This window comes from Prionailurus viverrinus, chromosome A2 (genome assembly GCF_022837055.1).
Source record: "Prionailurus viverrinus isolate Anna chromosome A2, UM_Priviv_1.0, whole genome shotgun sequence".
NCBI classification, from domain to species: domain Eukaryota; kingdom Metazoa; phylum Chordata; class Mammalia; order Carnivora; family Felidae; genus Prionailurus; species Prionailurus viverrinus.
In genome coordinates, this window is record NC_062562.1 from 13,674,640 (window position 1) to 13,696,899 (window position 22,260).

Consider the following 22,260-nt stretch of genomic DNA (forward strand, 5'->3'; position numbering starts at 1 on the left):
TGGACATTTTAATAAAATTTTTTAACAGTTCCACCTGCCTGTCGCCTCCTGAGACCTCTCTTCATTAATTTATTCAGCAACTACTTGCTGAGCAGGTATTATAAGCCAGGTACTGTGCTGGGTGCTGGGGAGATAATGGTGAACAAGACAGACATGCCCCCGGGAGGTGGTCAAGAAAGGCTTCCAAGAGGAGGTGGATGGGATCTAACGGAGGAGTAGTGTTAACTAGATGAGGAGTGGAAAGAAAGGAAGACACTTTCAGGCAGAAGAAAGAGGCAAATATCCTCTTCCAGAAGGGACATGGGCTATTTGAGAAACAGCAAGGAATCCATAGTGGCTGGAGCAGAGTGATAGAGGTTGATCGTAGGAGGAAATGAGGTCAGAGACACAGGGGATGGACTACTCAGGGCCATATGGGCTGTAGTGAGGAGTTTAGGCTTCATTCTAAAAGCAATACTGACAAAAACAAAAAAAAAAAAAAAAAAAAGCAAAACAGAAAACATAAACGAGGTCAAAAGGGAAATGCCAACTTGGAAACAAATTTTCAAATCAAAGATAAAAGACTTGTCTTAATATATAAAGAGCTCCTACGATTCAATAGGAAAAAAAGACTAATAATCCAATAGCCAAATAGGCAAAGGATATGAATAACATGTTCACAGAAAAGGAAATACAGATGCTCTTAAACTACAACATATATTCAACAAAATAATACACATTTTGCAGGAACATCAGGATGAACAAAGAAGAGCATTTTTAAAAATTTTGCTCAATGTTTATTTATTTTTGAGAGAGAAAGAGAGAGCAAGTGGGGAAGGGGCAGAGAGGGAGACAGAATCCGAAGCAGGCTCCAGGCTTTGAGCTGTCAGCACAGAGCCCGACGTGGGGCTTGAACTCACAAGCCATGAGATCATGACCTTAGTTGAAGTCAGACGCATAACCGCCTGACCCACCCAGGCGCCCCAAGAAGAGCACATTTAAAAAGAGAATCAAATAAATCTAACAGGAGAGGAGGGTTGCACTGATCGATGATGACAACATACCCAACCTGAGAACGATTTATGACTTCGTCAACCACCTGCACCTAACGTCAAAGTGGAGAATGTTTGTTCGGTTTCACACATAATAAGAGAACAGCCGGTGACAAGCACCATGAGACACCGTTTCTTATTTATCAGGTTCACTATGGTAAATAGGGATAACACACAATGCTGATTAGGATGTGTGGAAAGAGGCGAGTACATCTATTACTGGTGGGGTATAAACTGGCCCCACCCCTAAGAGAAGGTGGAGACCACCATCGAAGTGGCAAATGTGACTCCTTGATTCGACAGCTCTTGATATCCTCTATCCTCCTCTGGTTATACTTGTGTGAGATGATGTGGGCACTTACTCACAGCAAAATAGGGGACTCTAAATGTCTGCCATTAGGAAGTGGGCTACAAAAATGGCGGTGCAGGGGCGCCTGGGTGGCGCAGTCGGTTAAGCGTCTGACTTCAGCCAGGTCACGATCTCGCGGTCCGGGAGTTCGAGCCCCGCGTCGGGCTCTGGGCTGACGGCTCGGAGCCTGGAGCCTGTTTCCGATTCTGTGTCTCCCTCTCTCTCTGCCCCTCCCCCGTTCATGCTCTGTCTCTCTCTGTCCCAAAAATAAATACACGTTGAAAAAAAATTTTTTTAAAATGACGGTGCATCCAAACAATGAATAACCTGCCAACTTTCAAAAGGATATGGGGGTGGGGGATCTTTATACGGTGATGGAAACTATCTCAAATATATATTATTAAGTAAAAGAAGAATGGCTTTAAAAGTATCCACGCCACCAGAATGTTCATAGCAGCATTGTTCACAATTGCCAAAAGGTGGAAAAACCCAAATGTCCATTAACTCATGAACGAATAAACAAAATGTGGCATACACATACCATAGAATATTAGTCAGCCATCAAAAGGAACAAGGTCTTGATTCACACTCAACATGAAGGAGACTCAAAAATATTATGCTGACTGAAGGAAGCTGGACACAAAAGGACATATATTATATGACTCTGTTTGTATGAAACATCAAGAACAGGCAAATCTAGGGGCGCCTGGCTGGCTCATTTGGTAGAGTGTGAAACTCTTGATCTTGGAGTTAGGAGTTTGAGCCCCAGATTGGGTGTAGAGAGTACTTAACATTTTTTTAAAAAATCAATTACAAAAATAGGCAAGTCTCTGGAGATGGAAAGTTAAACAGTTGCCAGGGCAGGGGGGTAGGGAAGGGAGGAATGGGGAGTGTTTGTTTCATGACTATGGGGTTTTCTTTGGGGATGATAAAAATGTCTTGGAACTAGATAGAAATGATAGAACAGTGTGAATGCTGTGTAAATGCCATTTGTGTAAAAATGGGGGGGGGGGGGAATGCATATGCATATTTGTTTGAATGAACATAAAACATCTCCGGAAGGGCACATAAAAACTTTGGAGTTCTCTGGGAAGTGAACGGAGGGCTGTACGATGGGAAGGAGTGGTTTTTCTGAATATCTGGCGTCAGAAAGGGTTCTATCCAGTTTACCAACCCTTAGCTCTCCCTTAGGTGGGAGATGCAGCAACTCCAGTAGGAGGAAGGTCCCCCTGGTCGAATTGGTTTCTTAAAATCCCAGGACTCAGTCTCAACCGTCAGCCTACCTCCCGAACCATCCCTGCACCAATCAGGGTTTCCCGGGGAGGTGTGCCACCGCACTCATTGGCTGAACTGGGAGTGGGCGGTGTCAGCCCCTTAGACTCTCATTGTAGGAGTGGGGGTTAGAAAATTACATATTCAAAGCAAAATAGGGAACTGGAACCGCGGAAGGGAGAAAGGAACCGCAGGGAAAAGGCGGGATGAAAGAAATCCCATGCACTCGTCCCTGGAAATACGCCTCTCACCATTCCCCCATTCAAGGAAGCTAAGGCCAGCTGGAGCCCAAGGCTGTCTCACGAAGGGGCTGGACGGTGCCTTCAGATGAGTGGCTTGAGTCTCTTGGAGGGCTGTCACATCTGGTATTGAAGGATGAGCAGTTACACCGACCATCTCACTTCTACAGCCTAATCGTTTTTACACTTTGTTCTCTTTTCCCTCTGTCCGTATCCCAGAAACTGTCAATGTTTCTCAGGCCACGATCCCACCCCTACTCCACCTCCGCACCAGGGAAAATTTGCAACCTCTCTGCCTTCCCGATACAAGAACTCTCCATCCAGTTTTGCACACTTGGGTGCCTGGGGGACTGAGAGGAACCACTGGATTTGTCAACGACCCAGTCGGGACAGGGCTGTGAAGGGCCAGACACACGGGGGATGATGCAAGGAAGAGAGTGAAGGCAGAATGGGGGAGTGGAGAGGTGGGGAAAATTGAAGAGTAGAGGTGGTCCTGAGGAATGAGGGTGATGCTTCTCAAGGAAATCACCATCACACACCCCCAGCTGGGAAACGTTTTGTCCACCCAAGTACATTTATGAAGTAATTACCCATCGGCTGCCTCATTTTCTCATTCATCCAAAAAACAAAACAAAACAACTTTTTTTTTTATTGAGCCCCTGCTGTATGCTTTGCACTCACTGGGACCTCAGAACAGCTCTGGTACAGAGGAGGAAACAGGCTCAGGGGGGTTGTCACTTGGTCGCAGCGGCAGGATTTGAACCCAACCCACCTGATTCCAGAACTCACGGATGGGTTTCCTCAAGATGGATGTGACAATAAGGGGGTCGGGGGCTCCAGGAGGGGCCTCAGTGCTATTCCATGGAAGACCTTGGATCTGGGGGCTCCCACAGCTGGGGTGGCTTTGTTCGTGGGCCATCTCTCCCGAGCTGGCTCTCAACGCTGGGGGGAGTTTGGCTGGGTTCTGACCACTTAGCACAAATTGTCCTTTAGAGCCTGTAGCTCCCTGTGGATTTTGAAGTGTAAAAAACATTCTGTCTCTCCTGGATCTCTAAGGAGTGAAACGTGGGGCAGGGGGCAGTTAGAGGAGAGAACTCAGTGAGAATGGAGATGTGGTCTCAGAGGGGAGAGCCCTCTGGGTCTCAGAGGGGAGAGCCCTTCAGGGTCTCAGAAGTGGGGAGCCCAGTGCTTGCACAGCATAAAGGGCTGGGGCTGCCAGACCTCTGGGGGTTGCAAGGGTGTCTCGTGCACAACTGTTGTCTGGGATATAGTTAGCGTGCAAACGGAGGAGTGTCCAGCAGCTCCAGAAGCCCAGCCATATCTGGAGATGCTGCCTGGGGCTGGGCCTCTCTGGTTAAGGAGCAGACATTAAATCCCGAGGGGTGCAGTTCCCACCCATGGTAAGAAGTTCCTGAGAGCTGGGAGGTTGGTTGTCATGGAGACGACGTTGCCGGTCTCTGTGGTGACAGTTTGATGGGGTGGGGCCCTGCTGACATGGGAAAGCCTAGGGGGACAGGTGTTCTGTCACCTCAAACACCAGAGTTTGGCTTCCATGGCAACCATTGTGGGGTTCAAGCAGCTTGGAGAGGGAGCTTGGATGGGGGGCAAAGAGCTGGGGTGCATCTGGGGAAAGGGCAGCCTGTTCTCATGGTGAAAACTGGAGAACTGAATGTTGGGACACTCTCAGGACAGTTCTGGGGGTAGGGGAGAGTGGTCTTCATGGCTGTTGGTAAGGATGGGGACTTCAAGAAGCAGAGTTGTAGCTCTCTGGTGTCCCGGAGGTGAGATGGGAAACGTGTGGTATCCATGGTTACAGCTGGAGGAGGGAGGCACTATCTCCATGGGTGTGACTGATGAGGGAAGGGCTATGTGACTAGGTTACAGGTAGAAGTCGGGCCGGTCGCCTTGGTAACATGGGAAGTGGGACAGCTTTCTCCACAGCTAGTGACACGGATCCTACGGATCCCTGGGCCCAGGGGATGGTCTCTTTGGTGACAGCCAGGAAAGAGGCCATCAAGTGGGAGCAGATTTGCTCCCTCCAAAGACATACCTGAGGGGTGGGGCATGGCCGCCAGTCATGCGAGCCGGCTGGGGCATGTCAATCTGTTTTCGTGGTGACAGACGAGGCTGGTCTCCCCTGAAACTCGAGGAGCGGGGCTGTTCACAGTGACCGGGGAACGTGGCCTGTTATTCTGCAAACTTCGAGGACTCGCAGTGGAAGGGGGGAAGAATGGGAATACCTAATAACCAGGTGACCATAGGGAAGAGGACAGGAGCCCTGTCTCCATGTGACCATGGGGGCGTGATCACCTGGTGAACTCTGAGGTTTCTGTTTTCTATACATGTTGAGGGGGAGGGTTAAGGGATCAGTCTTCAGTCTCCAGGGAGATGCAGAGGGCCTGAGGCCAATCTCCAGATAATCCCGGGGGTCCAGCCTCCAGGAGACCGCGGGGGAGGGGGTGATTCTGTCTGTTTCCAAGTGACCTGGGGAGGCATTGCCAGTCTTCAGGAGACCTCAGCGTCTGTTGGCCTCCAGGGGTCTTCAGGGGGCATGCCCCATCTCCTGGAGAAAGTCGAAGGAGGAGGGGAAATCCACTATCCAGGAGAGGTGGGGGCTTGGTCAGTCTCCCGGGATTGGCCAGTCTATGGGGACCTCGGGGGCGCAGCCGGTGTTCAAAGACCACAGGAGGCCTGGTCAGCCTGCTACGCACCGCAGGGGGAGAGGCCAGTCTCCAGTCACGTGGTCTGTCTCCACGAGACCGCAGAGCACTCGGCCAGCCGCCAAGCACCCCAGCCATCTGAGCCCAGGATCTAGACGCGCAGCGGGGTCCAAGCGGCGGGGTCGCGCGCGCCTCCGGCCCAGCCGCCACCGCCGGCCCAGCCCCAACCCCAGCCGCCTGGTGCGGGGTCTGGCGCTCCGGGTGCACGGTAGCAGTAGACGCCAAAGAGGCGGCGCGTGGCGTCGGGGAAGCCCAGGCTGCGCACGCCCGGCCGGCGGCCGCCGCAGCGCGCGCGCGGGTTCACGATGGGGTAGCGCGCGCTCCCGTCGGCCAGCCAGCCCGCGGTGCAGCGGTCCAGCAGCTGCAGTTTCCACGCGGCGAACAGCTGTCCCACCTTGGCCACGGCCGCGCCGCGCGCCGCGCACGCGCGCGCTGCTCCCGAGAAGGGTACAGGCCGCAGCGGCTTCAGGAAGAACACACGTCCTGCGGTGGAGTGGGGGAGAGTGGTTAAGGCCACTCCCGGGATCTGGCCTCCTAGGGTTTCAGGATGCTCCCCACCCCCTACGTGCCTGCAACCCAGGACCCCAGCCACAGGATTCAGGAACACCCCTTCCCCTGCATTCCTGGACCCCATTGGTTAGGGCAATGTTGATGCCAAGCGATGCTTGATTGCTGCGCCAGGGTAGTCCTAGGGGTGGGATATCCTGGCCTGGACCCAGGAGGGCCGGTGTGGATAGGAAGGGCGAAGGAGAGGAAACAGACGGTGGGAAAGATACAGGGAGGGGCGGGAGAGGCCCCCCTGAGGGCGGGGCTTCTTTCGTAGGGGCCAGACCTACGCACCCGGGAGGTTGGATGTAAAGCAGAAGGCGTCGTAGCGTTCCTCGGCGTTATGACGGTAGCCGTAGTTGCGCACGCCCCCGGAGGCAGCACCGCCGCCCGTCCCGGAGCTCCCGGCTCCGCCCAGGCCGCCGCAGGGCTCCCGGGGCTGGCTCACCGGGTACTGCACCGAGCCGTCGCGCAGCCAGCCTGCGTTGCACCAGTCCAGGCCGTCGCGCCAGGCCGCGTGCAGCTGCTCTGCGGATGCCAGGATGCCGTCCTGCTCAGCGCAGGCGCGCTGCGCCTCAATGAAGGTCAGCTTGTAACGGCCTCCACGGGGGTGGTAAGGGAAGACAACGCCTGGGAGGACGCATACGGTTCAGCTTGGGAATCTCAACACTCTCCTACCCACCCGACTTGTGGGGTGCTGCGTGACTCTTCAGCCTAGACCTTCCACTCCATCCCTCCACTCTGGCCTCAGACCTGAGGACACCCTTGCCAAGCCCACACTCCTAATGGTTCCCTTTGCCTTAAGTTTGGGGTTCACTTGACCCTCCCTCTTAAGATACTTAATCACGTCCACCCCCTTTACACCGCTGGAGACTTTTGCTTATGTTCTTTCCACTTTTTTCCACCTGCTGAACTCCTATTCGTCCTTCAAAACCCAGCTGCCGCCACCCTCCTCCCTTCAGTCATTAGTGCTCCTGACATTCTCTCGGCACTGGGAGCTTCCCTCTGGTCAAGCCCTGAGCCCATGAAGCTGGGGATATCTGTGTCCCGTGCTGACTCCCCTGCAGGGAGCCCCTGGAAGTATGACACTTGGCAAAGCATCTTTGATCCCCAGCATTGTCCAGGGCAGTTTCCACTGATTTCTCTTCCACCTTCAGTTCTTCTAACTTGTCCTTCACTGAACCCACAGTCAGCTCAGCTCAGCAGCATTCTGTGGTGTGTGTTTGAGGGACAGACCTTGGAGGTGCCGATGCATCTCTCAGCAGATGAAGGGAGGAACAAACAGGGGTCAGAGAGAAGGCCTGGACCCTGACAGATGGAGGCTTGAGTCCTGGCTCTATCGCTCATTTGCATGTGTCCTGGGCAAGGCTCTAACCTGAGTCAGCTGCCCATCTGCTGGTAATAGGATCTCCCTCAGAGTTTGGGGGAAAATTAAACAAGAGATTCCAGAGAGCTCTTCAAGCTCATGGCACATAGGGCTTCCAATAAAGGAGAGCTGCTGCTATTATTGTTATTTGCTATTGTTGGGAGGTTCAGCAAGTGAGGGCTCTGAAATTTCTCCTAGAATCTTCCTGGGTAGACTGAGGAAGCAGAACCAGGTGGGAGGGAATTCTTCAGATAGACCGCCCACCTCGCAACTCCACAGTCAGCCAATCAGAACATCCCATCTCTCAGCCACGGTAATTGGCTCATGGATGGACACATGACTCAAGCTGGGCCAATGAGGGACAACTCTGGGACTCTATCTAGCCCTGTTAGGAAATTAATTGCTGAGCTGAAAACCTGCCTGAGGAAAGCCCACTCAGGGAAACAGGTGAGGAAGGGATTCCTGACATGGTGTGAGTGGATCTCCCTGGATCTAACTGTGCCTGGATCCTACCCCAGGATTTCCCAAAGTCCTTACTATTGACACTTTAGATGGGATCATCCTTTGCAAGGGGGGCGGGGGGAAGGGAAGGGGGTTGACCGTCCTGTGCATTGTAGGGTGTGTTGGAGCATCCCTGGCCTCTACCCACTAGCTGCCATCAGCAGCCCCTTTCTAGACATTGCCAATGTGTCTGGGGAGCTAATTCACCCCAGATCAGAATGATTACCCTACCCCTAAATTCCTTTAGGTCAACTTGATTTGGTTCCTATCCTTTGCACTATCTCCCACTCTCTTTCCTTAGAAACATGGTTCATCCTGTCCATGGGCTGGTTACCTTCGAGATCCAGCTTGACCATGCCAGTGTCATCTTCCAGCTCATTGGTGACCTCGCATTCATAGCGCCCATAATCCTGCAGCGTAACGTTTCGGAGAACCAAGGAGGCATCCCCAGGCCCATCACCCTGCAGCTCCGCACGCCCGCGGTAGCTGCCAAATGCTCTGTGCTGGGGGCCGAGCGCCACGAAGACATCGGCAAACGCCAGTGGGTCCACCACCTTGGTCCACTTGAGGCGGACGCCGTCGTGGTCGTGGGCGGCTGCCTCATAGTGGTAGCGGCAGGGCAAGACAATGGTGCCACCCCTGTGACTGACCACCTGCCCAGGCGCCGTCTGCACCACCACGGAGCCCGACTCACCCTCTGTGGGAGAGTCAAGCAGAGTTCAGAAGTGGTCCTAGGCAGCGGGGTGGGGAACCTGGGGAAGGGGATCCCAGGGAAGTGTTATGGGAAAAAGACCTGGGTGGAGGTCAGGAGATCCGAAGGTTAAAGGAGTTCAGGGAAGGGAACTGGAACTCAGAGGGGTAGGGGCGGGGGGGGGGGGGGGGGGGGATTCCCGCCATCAGGAACAGCTCAATGCCCTACCCCCTACATCCTCCCTGCACCCAGGCAATCACATTTGGCCATGGCTCCCGTGGGGCAAGACCCGCTTCTGCTGTCCAGACTCACCGAGCACGTGCACGACCTTCTTCCGGCCGCGCTGCGCCCCTGCGGGGGCCGTAAGCAGCAGGACTCCCCAGGCCGCGGCCCAGAGCGCGCCGGGACCGAGGGCCGCCCGAGCACACACCTGGGGGCATACGGCACTCAGTCCAGCCTCCTGGACTTTGCCTGTCGGAGGATTAGCCCCCGACCTTCCTTCCCCACGGCGAGGAATTCTCACATGCCCAGGTCCCCACCTCGGCCAGGGTCCCAGAGGAATCTTCCGGGGAGAAGGCTGGCAGACCCTCCCAGCCTCCACCCCCTAACCCGCGCACTCTCCCGGTACCTGACACTCTAGCTCCCACGCAAAGCGCACGCCCCTGGGCTCACCTGCCCTTAGTCCAGCGCAGGCCACCCGCCAGATCCCCTTCACCCCAACACGGGTGGCTCGGAGCTCCGCCCCCTTCTCTGGCCGGCCCAGGCCAGGATTGGGAGGGAGGGGGGAGGAGCTGGAGCAGCGGCAGCGGCAAGGTTATCCGTGCGCCAGGAGACTGCAGCAAAGCGGCAGGGGTGTGGGGGCGGCGGGGGAGGGGGTGCGAGGGGCAGAGGACGAGAGAGGGAGAGGCTAAGAGGGCGAGGACAAGAACACGAGACAGAGAAAAGCGGGGGGAGATGGAGATAGAGAAGGAGAGGCAGAGGAGAGACCGCGAGAGGGAAAGAGACACAGAAGCTAAGGAAAGATGGAGAGACAGAGACTGAAGGGGAGAGAGGAAAGGGAGCAAGGGGAGAAAAGAGAAGGGGGACGCGGAGGTAGGGACTCAGAGTAAAAGGGACCAGGGACGAGGAAGACAAAAAGAGGGAGGGAAAAGTAGGGAGAGGAGAGGGATACAAAAGAGGCAGAGTTCAAGGAACAGAGATACAAGAGGGTGAGAGACGGAGGGGACGGGAGAGGTGGAGCGGGGAGACAGAGACTGAGAGGAGAAACACTGAGGGGCGTAGATTCAGACACAGAGCGAGACAGATTCCCAGAGAGGGGCCTACCGGGACCCGCGCCCGTGGCCCCACTCACCATCTTGCCCGTGCGGCCCCCGCCGAGCGGCCCCTACGCGCCGGGACTGCGCTCCCCGAACACCCAGGAAGGACTGGGCAAGTCCCTTCAGGCGGCGCAATCCCGGCGTCTGCCTGCAAGGGGAGGAGGGAGGCGGACGCGGGAGCGGGGAGGAGCTTTAAAGGGGACGCAGCGACACGCGCTCCGGGAGGAAACCAGGGGCGCAAGCCGAGGAAGGACCGCGCTGGACAGTGAGTTCAGGTCCACGTCGCCGATCCTGCTGGCTGGTCTTGGGCAGGCAGAGGAAACTCTGGGCCTCAGTTTAACTATCTCTAAAATGGAGGAGGGGGGCCTGATGGAGTCTTCCATGCAGGATGCCCAAGGTGAGCCGGGAGGGCCCAGTAACCTGCGAAAGGGGCTTGGCCTGCAGGCTTCAGTTTTCCCATTTGTCACTTGGCGGCCATCGCAGTGTCCTGGGCACCAAAAGGTTCTCACTCTGCGGAGTGGGGGTCCCACACGACAGTCACACACTCTGCAGAGGGAACTTGCAGCAACAGGTTCAAATCTGCCTCTGCCTCTCACCTGCTGTAGGACCTTGGAAGAGAGGCTTGGTGTCTCTGAGCCTCAGTTTCCTCCCACCTCTGGGAAACAGAGTGCTGGGTGGTTCTTTGGTGAAGATCCAATGGCTAGGAACACAATAGGTGCCTAAGAAATGTTGGTAGGGGCAGGGAACAGGGGAGTCTGATCAAGCCCGACCCACTCTGGGCCTGAGTCACCCCCAGAACCTGGCCCTTCACCCAAGTTCAAACCAGGAATGAAAATGAACCATTGAACCTGGAATAAAGTGAGCCTTTTCCTCAAACCCTTGGCTGCCTCCTCAGCCTCAGTTTCCCCAAAATATGAACCAACCATACAAATGAGGCAGGGTTATAGAGTCCATGATTGGATGGGCTAGGCCAGGGCTCTGTCCTTTAGCTCAGCTGCATCCAGGAGCCATGACCTCCGAACAGGACCTTTACCTCCTGCAGGCTCAGTTTCCCCATCTGGAATATATGGTAAGATCCAGCATGTACCACTTGAGGTTAGCCCTTGAAATGGTATACGGTAGGTGCTTAATAACTGTGCCACCCTATTAGTAATTATAATTTATTGTCAGAACTTAGGTTTCAGATGCTTCTCTACTGATTGCGAACTCAGACAGAGTTTGACCTCTCTGAGCCTCAGTTTTCCCCATCTGGAAGATGGAGCTGTGCATACCAACCAGAGGCAGACTTCTGCTGTCCGGCTTCTCCAGCTCCTGATGGCCACGCTGGCAGTGATGGGTAGGCCCTCATGGGGTCTGAAAAGCAGGTCCCTGACCTCTGAATCCTGAAACACTCAGGCAGCAGCAATATTTGGGCATCAAAAGGTTTTTTACTAAAGGGTCCATGGGGTATGGTATGATGGGTAAATTCTGGGAGGCAGTAGAAGTGTCCTGTGGGATTGGGGTACCATGACAGCTGAGCATGTCTGTGGCCCTCTCTGTGGGAACACTCGGCCCTTGGGCCTCCCATCCTGTCCATTGGCCTGAAACCACCATGGCCAGGACCAAAGGCACCTGGAGATGTACTTTCTGCCTCTAAACAACCCAGCCCACCCTTCCTCAAGCAGGGCTTGCTAGGCATGTAAACAGAGTCCTGGGGAGTCCCCAGCCCTCTCAGTGCTGCTTCTTGTGGTGGGCCGGGGGGCCAGGGGGAGGGCGCAGGAAGAAGGCGGGCCACTGAAGGCAGCGGAAGGCCAGCAGGTGGGGGCCCAGCGCATACAGCAGGTTGCACCCGAAGAAGCAGGCCCAGGCGTCATCAGGCACACGGTAGGTGAAGGGCGTGCGCAGGTGCATGGAGGCACCCATGTGCGAGAACTGTGCCTAGTGGCCACACAGGGAGGGTGGATGTCAGGGGCCTGGAGAGAATAAGTCCTAGTATCATCAACACCCCACCCTAGGGAGCCCAGGCTGATGACCTGTTTCCCCTCTCCAGCCCATCTGTCTGCCTCTAAATATTCCTGCCCCTGCATGTACTGTCTGTCCTTGTCCATCTGTCTGTGAGCCTCTCCCCAGCTGTCCAACCAGAACCATCTTCACTCTTTTAAGTGGGCCCTGTTTCCCATCTCTCTGATCTGGGCCCGGCTCTTCCTCCTGCTATTCCCTACCCCATTTCTGTCCCCGACACAAATCTGGTCCATTCTACCCCAGAGATGTCTTCCTGGTTTCCCCTGCCCAGGCCTGGGCCTAGGCTTTATCACTTTCCATCAGGAACTCAAAAGCAAGCCCTCCAGCTCTGACTGCGCCCTCCACAGCTCAGACATATTCCATGGCTCCCCCAAGCTCAGAGTTGAAAGCCCGCAGCATCTAGCTGTCAAATTCTCTTGCCTCTGCCTTTAACCCATGTTGTGGCTCTACTAAACCACTATCTGCCTGTGTGTTTTTATGCTCTTCCCATTCTTGAAATGCCCTTCCCTGCCTAGAGAACTCATACCCATACATCAAAGCCCAACCCCTACGCTCACTCTTCTAGGAAATCTTCCCTCTCTGGAATCCCTCTCAGCCCCTATCCTTCCCTCTCTCTAGTTCTGACCCCATGGAGTTGGGACCCCATGGAGTGTATCTTAGGGTACCAAGCTGAGGGTGAGACCTCTCAGAGCCTGTTCAGGGAGGGCAGAAGAGCATTTGATGGGTAGGCAGAAACTTTCTTCCCTACTGATCCACCCACACCTCCCCCTCCCCCCTTCCCCCCCACCTCACCTGGCCAACAGCTCCAGCAAACACCAAGGCCCAGTCAGGCAGCCAAGAACAGCCAGGGACAATGAGGGCATAGACAGCCAGGCCATAGAAGGGCAGCACATAGAACATATACACCAGCATCTAAGGGGCACACGACCAGGAGGATGAGCAGCTGCCCCAGCCAGGTCTCTTGAGACCCCCGAGGTAGAGACCCCAGGGAGGATCTGGCCAGCCTCAGATCCCACCCAGGCAGGACGGGGGCTCTCTGTGCTCCCAACCCTGTGTACACTTTTCTCTATTTCCCTTGGGTATTCCCCCTGCCACATACATACACACACTGAGCCCACCCACATTACTCCGGAAGTGGCATGTGACCCTGGCCAACTGCAAAACTCCAGCCCCCTGGCCATAATGACCAGCGACAGAATGGACATGTTATTCAGTGATGATGGGCATGTGGGCCAATCAGGGCCTGCCTGAGACTTGTGCTTAAGCTCTGGGGAAATAAGAGCTCAGATTCTTCTGGGGTGGTTAAGTAGGGTGGATGGAGGCCTGGAGCTGCCCAAGGCTGACTCTGCAATCCCACAAAGTGACTACCAGGGAGTGGAGTCCATGCAAAGAAAACAGAGCCCAGGGACAGAGTTGCCTTAGCTCCTAGGTCCAGCCATACTTGAAGACCATATCTGTCTTCATTTTTGAAGACAGACATTTTTGGTAGGACAATGAATTTTTTTAACTTAAAAAAAAATATATATATATATATTTATTTATTTATTTTGAGATAGAGACAGCGTGAGAGGGGAAAGGGCAGAGAGAGAATCCCAAGCAAGCTCCACACTGCCAGCACAGAGCCCAACACGAGGCTCGAACCCATGAACTGTGAGATCATGCATGATCTGAGCCGAAACCAAGAGTCAGACACTCAACTGACTAAGCCACCCCGGCGCCCTGGTAGGACAATAAACTGGCTTGTGTTTGTGGTGCCTGCCTCAAAGAGGATTTGGTAGACCTCTATCCATGACAGGACCATATGGCCTTCTCCTCCCATCTGCCCTCTCACCTGCACCTTCGGATAGGCCACGGGGTCCCGTAGGTATGGCTCATACTGATAGATGTAGATAAAGCAGGCATCTGTGGGGCAGTCAAGCACCACCTGGGGCAGACAGGCAAACCAACAACCTATCTGAAACATTTTTCCCACGAGAAGCTTTCTCCACCCTCCCCGGCGGGTCCCGTACCCCTTGCTCTGGCCTCCCCTACCCTTGGCTTTTCACTTCGGCTGGGAAGGTTATAGGGAGTGGGGCTTTGTCATGGAACACTCAGATCAGACTCGGTGAAGAACCTTCCTGGATGATGAGACAGGAGAGCAGTAGCCTCTTTGCACTGGGTAAAGGAACATGGTTGGGGAGGGGACAGGAAAGGGGGCTGGAGGTGGAAGAAAGGCTGGCCACTGCAGACTCACCAGGCCCCGGAAGAGGGTGAAGAACCCAGCAAGGGTGAGGTATATGACAAGGACCAGGTCAACCGGGCGTCGCAGGAGGCCCTTTCTTTGCTCCTCCTGTACCTGCCCCATGGGAGAGAGACAGTGTGAGAAGTCTGGTATCCAACAGGCACTCAATAAAGGCTCATCCCTTCTTTCCTAATGGCCAAGGAGATCCTTCCAAAGAGGGCATATTTTTGACCACAAGGAACTCTAATGGGGGGACACTGAGGTATGCTGGCACAGGGAACTGTCTGGGGGCAGGGCACTTACCATGTGAGGGATACAGCTGGTTGGTGCCCGGGACTGGCTGAAGACCCTCATGCCAGCCCAGCATGGGACAAGCATATAGGGGATTGCCAGGAAGAAGGCAGGTCTGATCTCTGAGCTGTATTTCCCTGTCATAGTAGGAGAGGGGGGGGTGTCACTCAGTGAGGATCACCCAGACCTGGCCAGACCTGTAGGTGAATCACACCAGAGTCCCTAGATGGAACTAGTAATTCACAAATGCAATTTTTTTTTCATTTTTTAAAATTTATTTTGAGAAAGACAGAAAGAAAGAGAGCAGGGGAGGGGCAGAGACAGAGAGAGACAGAGAGAGAATCCCAAGCAGTCTCCTGTGCTGCCAGTACAGAGCCTGATGTGGGGCTCAATCTCACGAACTGTGAGACCATGACCTGAGCTGAAGTCAAGAGCCAGACGCTTAACTGACTGCAAGCCACCCACGCGCCCCACACAAATGCAATCTTTATTTAAGCTCTAACACCTCTGCCTCCCCAATGCTCATAAGATGATGTCTATGCTCCTTAGCCTGGCTTGCCTCAATTTACCTTCTGGGTATAGCCTCTATACTTGCTCCCTCTGGATACACCTTGGGTATCCCTCTGGTTCAGCCACTCCACATACTGGTCTGCCTCTCCCCTCTACCAATGAACCTTCTAGGTGCAGGATAGTGACCCAGCCCGAGGAGACAGGATCCCTCAAGGCCAAGTCCTTACCAAGGATGTTTCCTGGAAGAAATACCAGGATGCTCATGATGAAAGATCCCAGCCAGTACAGTCCAAGGTTCCGGTATCTCTTCCTGGGGTCAGGGACAGAGGGGTGACCAACAGATGCCTGTTCCCAAGTCTCCGAGCCCCAGCCAGAGCCCAGGGTCCACCCTGGGCTCCCCAACTCTGGGTCCCTCCCAGTTTTGTCCAGAACAGAAGGGACAACAGGGAGATGAATGAAGGAATGAACAGACTGTCTGTCCAAGGACAGAAGTGGCTGCCTAGGCACAGGGCAGTACAAGAGAAGAGAGCTGACTATAGCTTACACCTGTGACATTCCCTGGCCACTCCTGGCTGGAGCCCTAGAGAAGCCTCCTGATTTCCCCTACGCACACTTCTGGCTCGACTCAGGCTTGGGACCCCACCTGAGAACTTGACCTCCTTCTCATGGTCCAGGTGCCACTCCACCCACCCCATGCACCTTCTGTGGATGGCACCAGCCATGGCCAGGTAGAGGAGGTAGTGAACGGTGCCATCCCAGTAGCAGATGAAGACTCCATGGGCAGTGCGCAAGTATGGCTCTCCCTGCAAGGGCAGGTCAGGGCTCAGATGGGCGACAGGGCAGGAGGCATCCCCAGCTGCCCGCTATGTACCTCCTTGGTAATGAACTCCATGAAGCCCACCATGTAGCCATCTTCCTGGAGAGCAATAAGGAGGTCCACCACCGAGGTGAAGGCGAAGATAGTGAACACTGTGGGAAGAGTGGGCGGGGCACAGCCTGGGTGTGGGAGAGGCCTGAGGCAGCTTTTCTGAGACCCAGATTCCAGGCAAGGATCCTTGTCCAAGACTGCTCCCAGTCACCACGCTCCACCGGTCACATGACCCACAGCCCTGCCTCATGAGTAGGCACAGTCCCTGTCTTTGGAAGTCCTCAGGTTGAGAAGGCACTGTCTCTGCCCTCAGGGGATCCCAAAGTGATGAGGAAGTCTTTCAGGGGCTCCCAGTCTGAGGGGGAAGATACAGTCCTTCTCTGAAGAGCCCCAGGTCTGAAGGGGGTGGCCCTCTAAGGTTCCCCAACCACTGAGGGTTCTCCAGTCTCTGTGAGCTTCTCCAGTTTGATGGGAGCCCTTCAAGGACCCCCAGTCTGATGGAGGAGGCCCTTGCTCACACAGTTCTCTCTGACTCACCAGCATAGAGTGGGTCATAGTAGATATCACCAGGAGACAAGTTGTAGATAGCCATGAAAAGCAGACCCAGGATCAGGGCACTCATCAATGCCACCCCCAGGGGGCTGTGGAGAGGGAAAACAAGTCAGAGAGGCCAGGCCCAGTGCTGAGGCCCCACCTCGCCCTGGTGAGGCCAAAAGCAGACTCTAGGAAGCTCAAAATGTTGAGGCTGAAGTATCTGTCCATCCAGGAATCGCTCATTCCCTGAAACTGCCCTTTCCCATTACTAGGCTGTTGCCTCAACTGTTTCCCCCTCCGGGAAACTCCTTCCAGAAGTCTCTTCCACTTGGCAAACTCTTACTCATCCTTCATAGCCTATCTTTCATGACTCCTCCTCCAGGAAACCCTCCTTGACTTCTTAGAAAGGATCATTGCCAAACTTAGGCCAAGTACAGGGTGGGCATCAGTCAATTCTTTGTTTAGGATTTTATTGTTAAGTAATCTCTACACCCAACACGGGGCTCGAACTCACAACCCTGAGATCAAGGGTCATGTGCTTTTCTGACTGAGCCAGCGAGGTGCCCCAACTCTTTCTGACTATACAATTCATCCTGTCACTTGCTGATATGTGTTTAACTCAATTTGCTGTCAGTCATTCAGTCCCACCAAGCCTCTCTGTGGCCAGACCCAGTGCCCAAGCCTGTCAGGTCTCTAAGTGCTCAGCCCAGTACACCTCACTCTCTGAAGCTCCAGACTCCTCCCAGCTAAAGTCCAAATACTTCCATCAACTCCACCCTACCCCTGCCCTGATCTGTCCCCATCAATCTGATAAGGCAGGTTGCGTAGATAACAGAAGCCATCTTTGGGTAGCCCCCACCACAAGTGGGCAGAGTCGGGGGTGGGAAGGCTATCCAGGGTCCCACACTCTCCCCTACACTCTCTCCAGACTCCTACCTTCTCATGGACCCCTCTGACACCTGACAATCCCCATCCTGGCCCCAACAATGACAATTATAGTAATCAGATAAGACCACACAATTTGTAATCCTTAACTGTAACTATGGGATGAGGTCTAGGATTATGTTCATTACACACTGAAGAAACTGAGGCTCCCAGAAACAACCTAGCTCGCCCAAGTTCCAGGGGGATAGAGCCAGGAATTTGTACCCAAGGAGCCAACCCCATAGTCAAGACTCCCTCTATCCCATGTCTTGAGTTGAGCTAGTTGAGCCCCTGGCTGAGGGGCTTGCAGATGTCTGGTACACAGTGGCAGGATCCACAGGGCTAGGGTCTAGGGTTAAGAGCCAGGGGAGGTCACAATACGTAGGGAAAACAGACTAAAGACAGGGTGGGCCAAACCTTAACCGAAAAAAGTCCCAAGTTTGAGATAGGCGATGGAGGGGCCATCTGGCAGGGGTGGTGGAACAGAACGCGCGTCCCTGTGTGCGTGTGTGTCAAGAGCTAGGTCATCAGGACCTTATCTGGGGCAATACTGTGACTGACTTTGGTGAGTCTGGAGCTGGGCACAGCCCTGGGAAAACCCCGGAAACCCTCCAAAACCCTGCCCTTTGGGGGACTCTGCTTCTCAACCTTTCTCCCCAGGCCCTAAACGTCCCAGGAGCGCCCTCCACCCCCAACACACAGCCCCCTGCCCGGCAGAAAAAGGACTTCCGACTGGGTGGGGGTGTGGGGAGTTCTGCCCTAGCCCCCTTCCTGCAGGCCAGAGCTGCGCAGGGACGCTGGGTTGGGAGAGCCAGGCTAGCCGTCGCGCATCCTCTCTCCCGGCTACCACCAACCCGCCCTGGCCGCCCACCCCCGCCCCCGAGTCCGCCCTGGCCCCTCCCCTTACGCACTGCGAGAGCGCCGAGACGTAGTTGAGCGCATAGGACAAGGGGAGGGCGCCGAGCGAGAGAGCGGCGATCTTGCCGGCAAGCGGCGGGATGTCCATAGCAGCGGCGCCTGTACCCCGGCGCGGCCTCGGCGCGGCCTCCTGGGCGCCCGTCTCTTCTGCAGTGGCGCGTCTGGGCGGGCGGAGGGAGGGGGGTGCCAGGGACCCGGCCGGTCCCGGCCCCGCCCTGCGCAAAGGTCGCCCCTCCGCTGCGCCCTGGTCCCGCCGCAGTTCCTCGACCGCTCCGCTAGCTCCCGGGGAGCCTCTGAGGCCCCTCCTCCTTGAGGCGGCCCCTCTCCCCGCCCCTCTCTCGCTTCACCCTGGCGGGACTCAGCGCTCTTCTCAGCGGCCTTCCCAGCCGCCCAGCCTGTTTCTCTATAAAAAGGTAGAACACCGTGTCTCCGGATTCTTCCGCTGTTGAGGCACGGGTCTGCAACCTTGGGGCCCTGGGCCAGCAACTTCATTCTAAGAGAATTCTTTCTCCGGTCCTCCTTCTGCACTTCTGCCTTTTCTGGCCCAGGGCACCGGTGTACCAACCTCGACCCGGAAGAGAAGTCTTTTTAATTCCACATTCCCTAGACCTTCCTCCCCCTAGGATCAAGTGGGCATTGCCCATATGCGCTAATGGAGGAACCTCAGTCGCTTGGACACAGAGTTCCCTTCAGAGCCCTTGGACTTGAGTGTTCACGCAGTGGCCACACACATTTAAGCACGTGTCCGGGTGTGAAGCTTTGACTGCATCTGGGGACTATCTCAAGGCAGGCAGCCAAGATCAAGGGTTGAGGGTCTCTTGAAGGACTCTCTGTGCTGCGTTCCATGTAGCGTGGGCACCTTGTGGGCAGCTGAGCCTGCGACCCTGCACAGTGGGTGGGGTCAAAGGGAGGGAGTCCAAAGGGTGTGTTTAGATTGGGTGTGGATTGCTCCGGTTTGGTGAGGAGTTTGGGAACAGTGTTTCTGGCAAGGAGAATAGATCAGGCCTGGGGCCGGTGTGTGGTGGGAGGAACAAGAGGGGAGAGCTGAGGTTCTGAACAGCCTACAGGAGGCTGGGGAAAATGTAAAAGGGTGTGGATGGGGGGTGCTCAGGATCAGGGAGAGGGTGGTACGGTGGGAGAGAGAATTAGGCAGCTGTCTTTGTCACTCCCTCCAACCAGCTTTGGACTCTTGCCCATGTGGTACTTGTGGCTTTGGAAACAGCAATAACTGCCCTTGGGGGAGCCCACAGTCTGTGGTTAGGGAATATTCTAACACTCACCCTTTTTCTACACAGCCCCTTGGCCTTATGCCAGCTGGGGCCCATCTCTGAACCTGCCACCAACCTGACAGCCTCCCTCCCTAGTTGTCTATTGCCCATGAAGTTCAGGTTCCTCTGGGTTGACCTGAGGCTCCAGTCTCCTTTCTGGGCTTTTCCCAACTCTAGCAGTACCAACACACGCCCAGGCCTCTTTTCTGTCTGTAAGATGGACCCTCTAGCATTTCCTCACCCCTTAAAGCAGATCCCAGTGTCCCCTCCTCCAGGTACCTTCTCTGCCCAGGGTCCTTGCTGGGCTGATCCCCTGCAGGACCAGGGGTGTCTGGTCTAGCTGTCCGGCAACCTGGCCTTGCATCTGTGTCTGCAATGAGCCACCTGCACAAGCACACTGAATTCAGAGGCCATCTCTTCCAACTCTCCACTTGCCTGGGAGTAAAGTCCGTGGGCTGAGTCTGGCAAGCCTCCCAGTCACTGAGAATTCAATTAAGGGGTGACCTTTACCTGGATGGCAAGGTGCCTGGGACTAATGCCTAGGGTCCCTATCCATGGAAACTCTGGCTCCCTAGAGCTACTCTTGTGCTCAAGCCCGGGGACCCCTGGGCAGCCTCCATGCATGGGAATGTCACCCCTTTGCCCTGCTCTGGGCTGTGTCCATGGAGGTGAGACAGGGTGGCATACATCATTCCAGCCTGGGCTCTGCTGTTGAGACTCCCAGTACCTGGACACTCTCACCCCTGCCCATTAAGACACTCCCCAAGGCTGCCTCCATGACAGCAACTAGCTCCTCTTCGCAGCATTTATCAGTCTCAGGTTCACTGCCATGCCAGGGGGCAGATCCTATCCATTCAGTCAGTGTTGTGTTTACTGAATGACAGAATGCAGGCTAGCCCAGAAGCCCAGCTCCAGCTAGAGTTTTCAGAGCCCATGAGCCCACAGGTGTTGAGCAGAACCCACTAGGGGCATGTGTGGGCATATGGGGGAGTTGTGGGGACCCCTCAGATCTCCAAGCCATAATACTTCAAGCAGGGCTCTCGGATTCCTGGGACCCCACCCAAGCTTCTCACTCAGCAGCTGCAACTGAGGAAGAGCCCCAGGTGGTCTCGGCACAAATGGGACGTGCAGGCTCTGAAGATGTAGGCTGCATCTGCCCATAAAGCCACCTCCTGGGGCATGAGCCCCAGGGACTTAAGTGTCTACCCCAATGGCAGGACCCAGGGCAGCTGGGGCAGCCTAGGCTGCAGCTATCACAGGCTAGGCTTGCCGTGTGTGACTGTTGCAGGGAGGAGTCGTCGTCAGCGCCACCTGCTGGCAAGGTGACTGGCATAGGTGTGCCCTGGGTAGACATGCCTCACACTTCTAAGGTCTGGGCCCTGTCTAGGGACCCCTTCCAACGTCCTCCTGCAGCACAGTGCTACACTGGGATGCCCCTGATGTCTCTGGTCCAGGTGCAGCCAGCTCTTGTTTGGCCAGCCACCAGTCCCACTCAGGAGGTCCATGGATGCTCCCCTCAACTCTAACCCAGGATGATGGGGTGGGGGGAGGGAGGCCACAGGCAGACAGGGTCTAGGTGGTTTTCTCAGATTCTTCAAGCACTAGGGAACCTTCCCAGCAGGATCCCAGTCCATCTGCCCAGCCCAGCCCTGCAGCTAAGGAAACAGGAGTGGTTTCTGGTGATGGCAAAACCAGGCTGCCATGGTGGGCAAGCGCTGGAACTTTTAATACACGGCACGACACTCGAGACGACGGGAAGGGCAGGCAGAAATGCAGGCCGGAACATTCCACAGTCCAGGGACGGTCGGTCGTTTGGAAAATACGTTCGTGTGTTTTTCTGGAATACTCAGTAGTAAGGCCGTCTGGGGTTGTTCTGTGGGAGGCAAATAAGATAAAATGGGGAGAAGGGGAGGGGGTGAATGCTAAAGACAGCCGTTCCTCCTGCCCAGAACCTTCTAGGGACTACTGAGCTCACCAGAGCTCAGAGGGGAGGGCAGGTGGAAAGGTGTAGAGTTGCTGGTGAGACACTGCCTAGCTAGACTGGGGAAGGAGGGGAAGCTCTGTTACCAGCACTGCCACCCCCCTGTGGAGATTCTGGAGAGCCCAGCCAGAAGCCGTGTGGGAGGCTGGGGACACACGCACCAGGGGGTTAGGTCGGAAGCGGTAGGCCAGCATCATCCTCTTGCGAAAGGCCTCATACTCGTCATCCTCCTTGGAGAGCTCTGCTGGCCGGTCGATGCCAAAGCCGGCTCCATCTACTGTGGTGGTGCCTCTGCAGGGGAATGACAGGGCAGAGTAAGCAGGGGGCCAGGCCAGTGCCAGCAGAAGGGTGGTAGGGGGAGCGTACACTCACTTGTTGACCGGGTTCTTGATGCCCTGGCCCTCTGAGCCCAGCCCGTCGCCCTCCTTCCAGCCCATTTTCATCAGCATCTGATAGCCAATGTTCTCCACCGTCAGTTTGAACTCCTTGTACTCGGAGTAGTCAGGCTCTCGGCCCTCCTGCAGGGCAAGGAGTTGGCTGTCATCTACCAGGGCTACAACTGTCCCAGGTCCCAGCCCTGGCTTGAACAGCCTCCACCCACCGCACTGCCCACAACAACCTCACTGGCTGCTGGGACCACCTGCCCATCTGCCTCCTCTGCACCAGATCAGGTTCCTTGAGAACAGACCAAGATGCTCTTTCTCAGGGTCCCC

General features: G+C 55.4%; 3 protein-coding genes across 5 annotated transcripts in view; all 3 read right to left on the reverse strand.

Moving 5' to 3' along the window:
- Positions 1 to 4,067: 4,067 nt before the first annotated feature.
- Positions 4,068 to 10,123, reverse strand: HAPLN4 (hyaluronan and proteoglycan link protein 4). Its single transcript, XM_047850770.1, has 5 exons — positions 10,067 to 10,123; positions 9,028 to 9,145; positions 8,359 to 8,721; positions 6,452 to 6,787; positions 4,068 to 6,094 (listed from the first exon to the last, which is right to left on the reverse strand). Exons 1-5 carry the CDS (start codon positions 10,067 to 10,069, stop codon positions 5,703 to 5,705), a joined length of 1,212 nt encoding a protein of 403 aa, XP_047706726.1. The 5' UTR covers positions 10,070 to 10,123; the 3' UTR covers positions 4,068 to 5,702.
- Positions 10,124 to 11,702: 1,579 nt separating this feature from the next.
- TM6SF2 (transmembrane 6 superfamily member 2) lies at positions 11,703 to 18,578 on the reverse strand. 2 transcript variants are annotated; one of them, XM_047850772.1, is made up of 10 exons: positions 18,292 to 18,578; positions 16,460 to 16,563; positions 15,926 to 16,023; positions 15,754 to 15,857; positions 15,282 to 15,364; positions 14,557 to 14,681; positions 14,266 to 14,367; positions 13,864 to 13,956; positions 12,825 to 12,944; positions 11,703 to 11,948 (listed from the first exon to the last, which is right to left on the reverse strand). In XM_047850772.1, the coding sequence occupies exons 1-10, from the start codon at positions 18,384 to 18,386 to the stop codon at positions 11,742 to 11,744; spliced, it is 1,131 nt and encodes a 376-aa protein (XP_047706728.1). In that variant the 5' UTR covers positions 18,387 to 18,578; the 3' UTR covers positions 11,703 to 11,741. The 2 variants fall into 2 exon arrangements, with proteins under 2 accessions (XP_047706728.1, XP_047706727.1); XM_047850771.1 differs by having other exon boundaries at positions 15,956 to 16,023; positions 18,292 to 18,556.
- Positions 18,579 to 21,239: 2,661 nt separating this feature from the next.
- Positions 21,240 to 22,260, reverse strand: part of SUGP1 (SURP and G-patch domain containing 1) — a 32,535-nt gene continuing 31,514 nt past the window's right edge. For both annotated transcript variants that reach the window (XM_047833026.1, XM_047833017.1), the window contains exons 12-14: positions 21,920 to 22,065; positions 21,709 to 21,838; positions 21,240 to 21,439 (exon numbers count right to left, since the gene is read on the reverse strand). In XM_047833026.1, coding sequence (XP_047688982.1) covers positions 21,413 to 21,439; positions 21,709 to 21,838; positions 21,920 to 22,065 — 303 coding nt within the window. In that variant the 3' untranslated portion in view covers positions 21,240 to 21,412. The remainder of the gene's footprint in view (positions 21,440 to 21,708; positions 21,839 to 21,919; positions 22,066 to 22,260) is intronic.

What these genes read in the sequence shown, in the direction of transcription:
- HAPLN4 (XM_047850770.1), bottom strand. An exon ending in GGTCAAGCTGGATCTCGAAG is followed by an intron (nt 6,788 to 8,358) that starts GTAACCAGCCCA and finishes GCGTCCTCCCAG; the next exon opens with GCGTTGTCTTCCCTTACCAC. An exon ending in CTTTACATCCAACCTCCCGG is followed by an intron (nt 6,095 to 6,451) that starts GTGCGTAGGTCT and finishes ACTCCACCGCAG; the next exon opens with GACGTGTGTTCTTCCTGAAG.
- TM6SF2 (XM_047850772.1), bottom strand. Translation starts at nt 18,386, where the DNA reads ATGGACATCCCGCCGCTTGCCGGCAAGATCGCCGCTCTCTCGCTCGGC. An exon ending in GCTGGTGCCATCCACAGAAG is followed by an intron (nt 15,365 to 15,753) that starts GTGCATGGGGTG and finishes CCCTGACCCCAG; the next exon opens with GAAGAGATACCGGAACCTTG. An exon ending in TCTTCCAGGAAACATCCTTG is followed by an intron (nt 14,682 to 15,281) that starts GTAAGGACTTGG and finishes CTACTATGACAG; the next exon opens with GGAAATACAGCTCAGAGATC.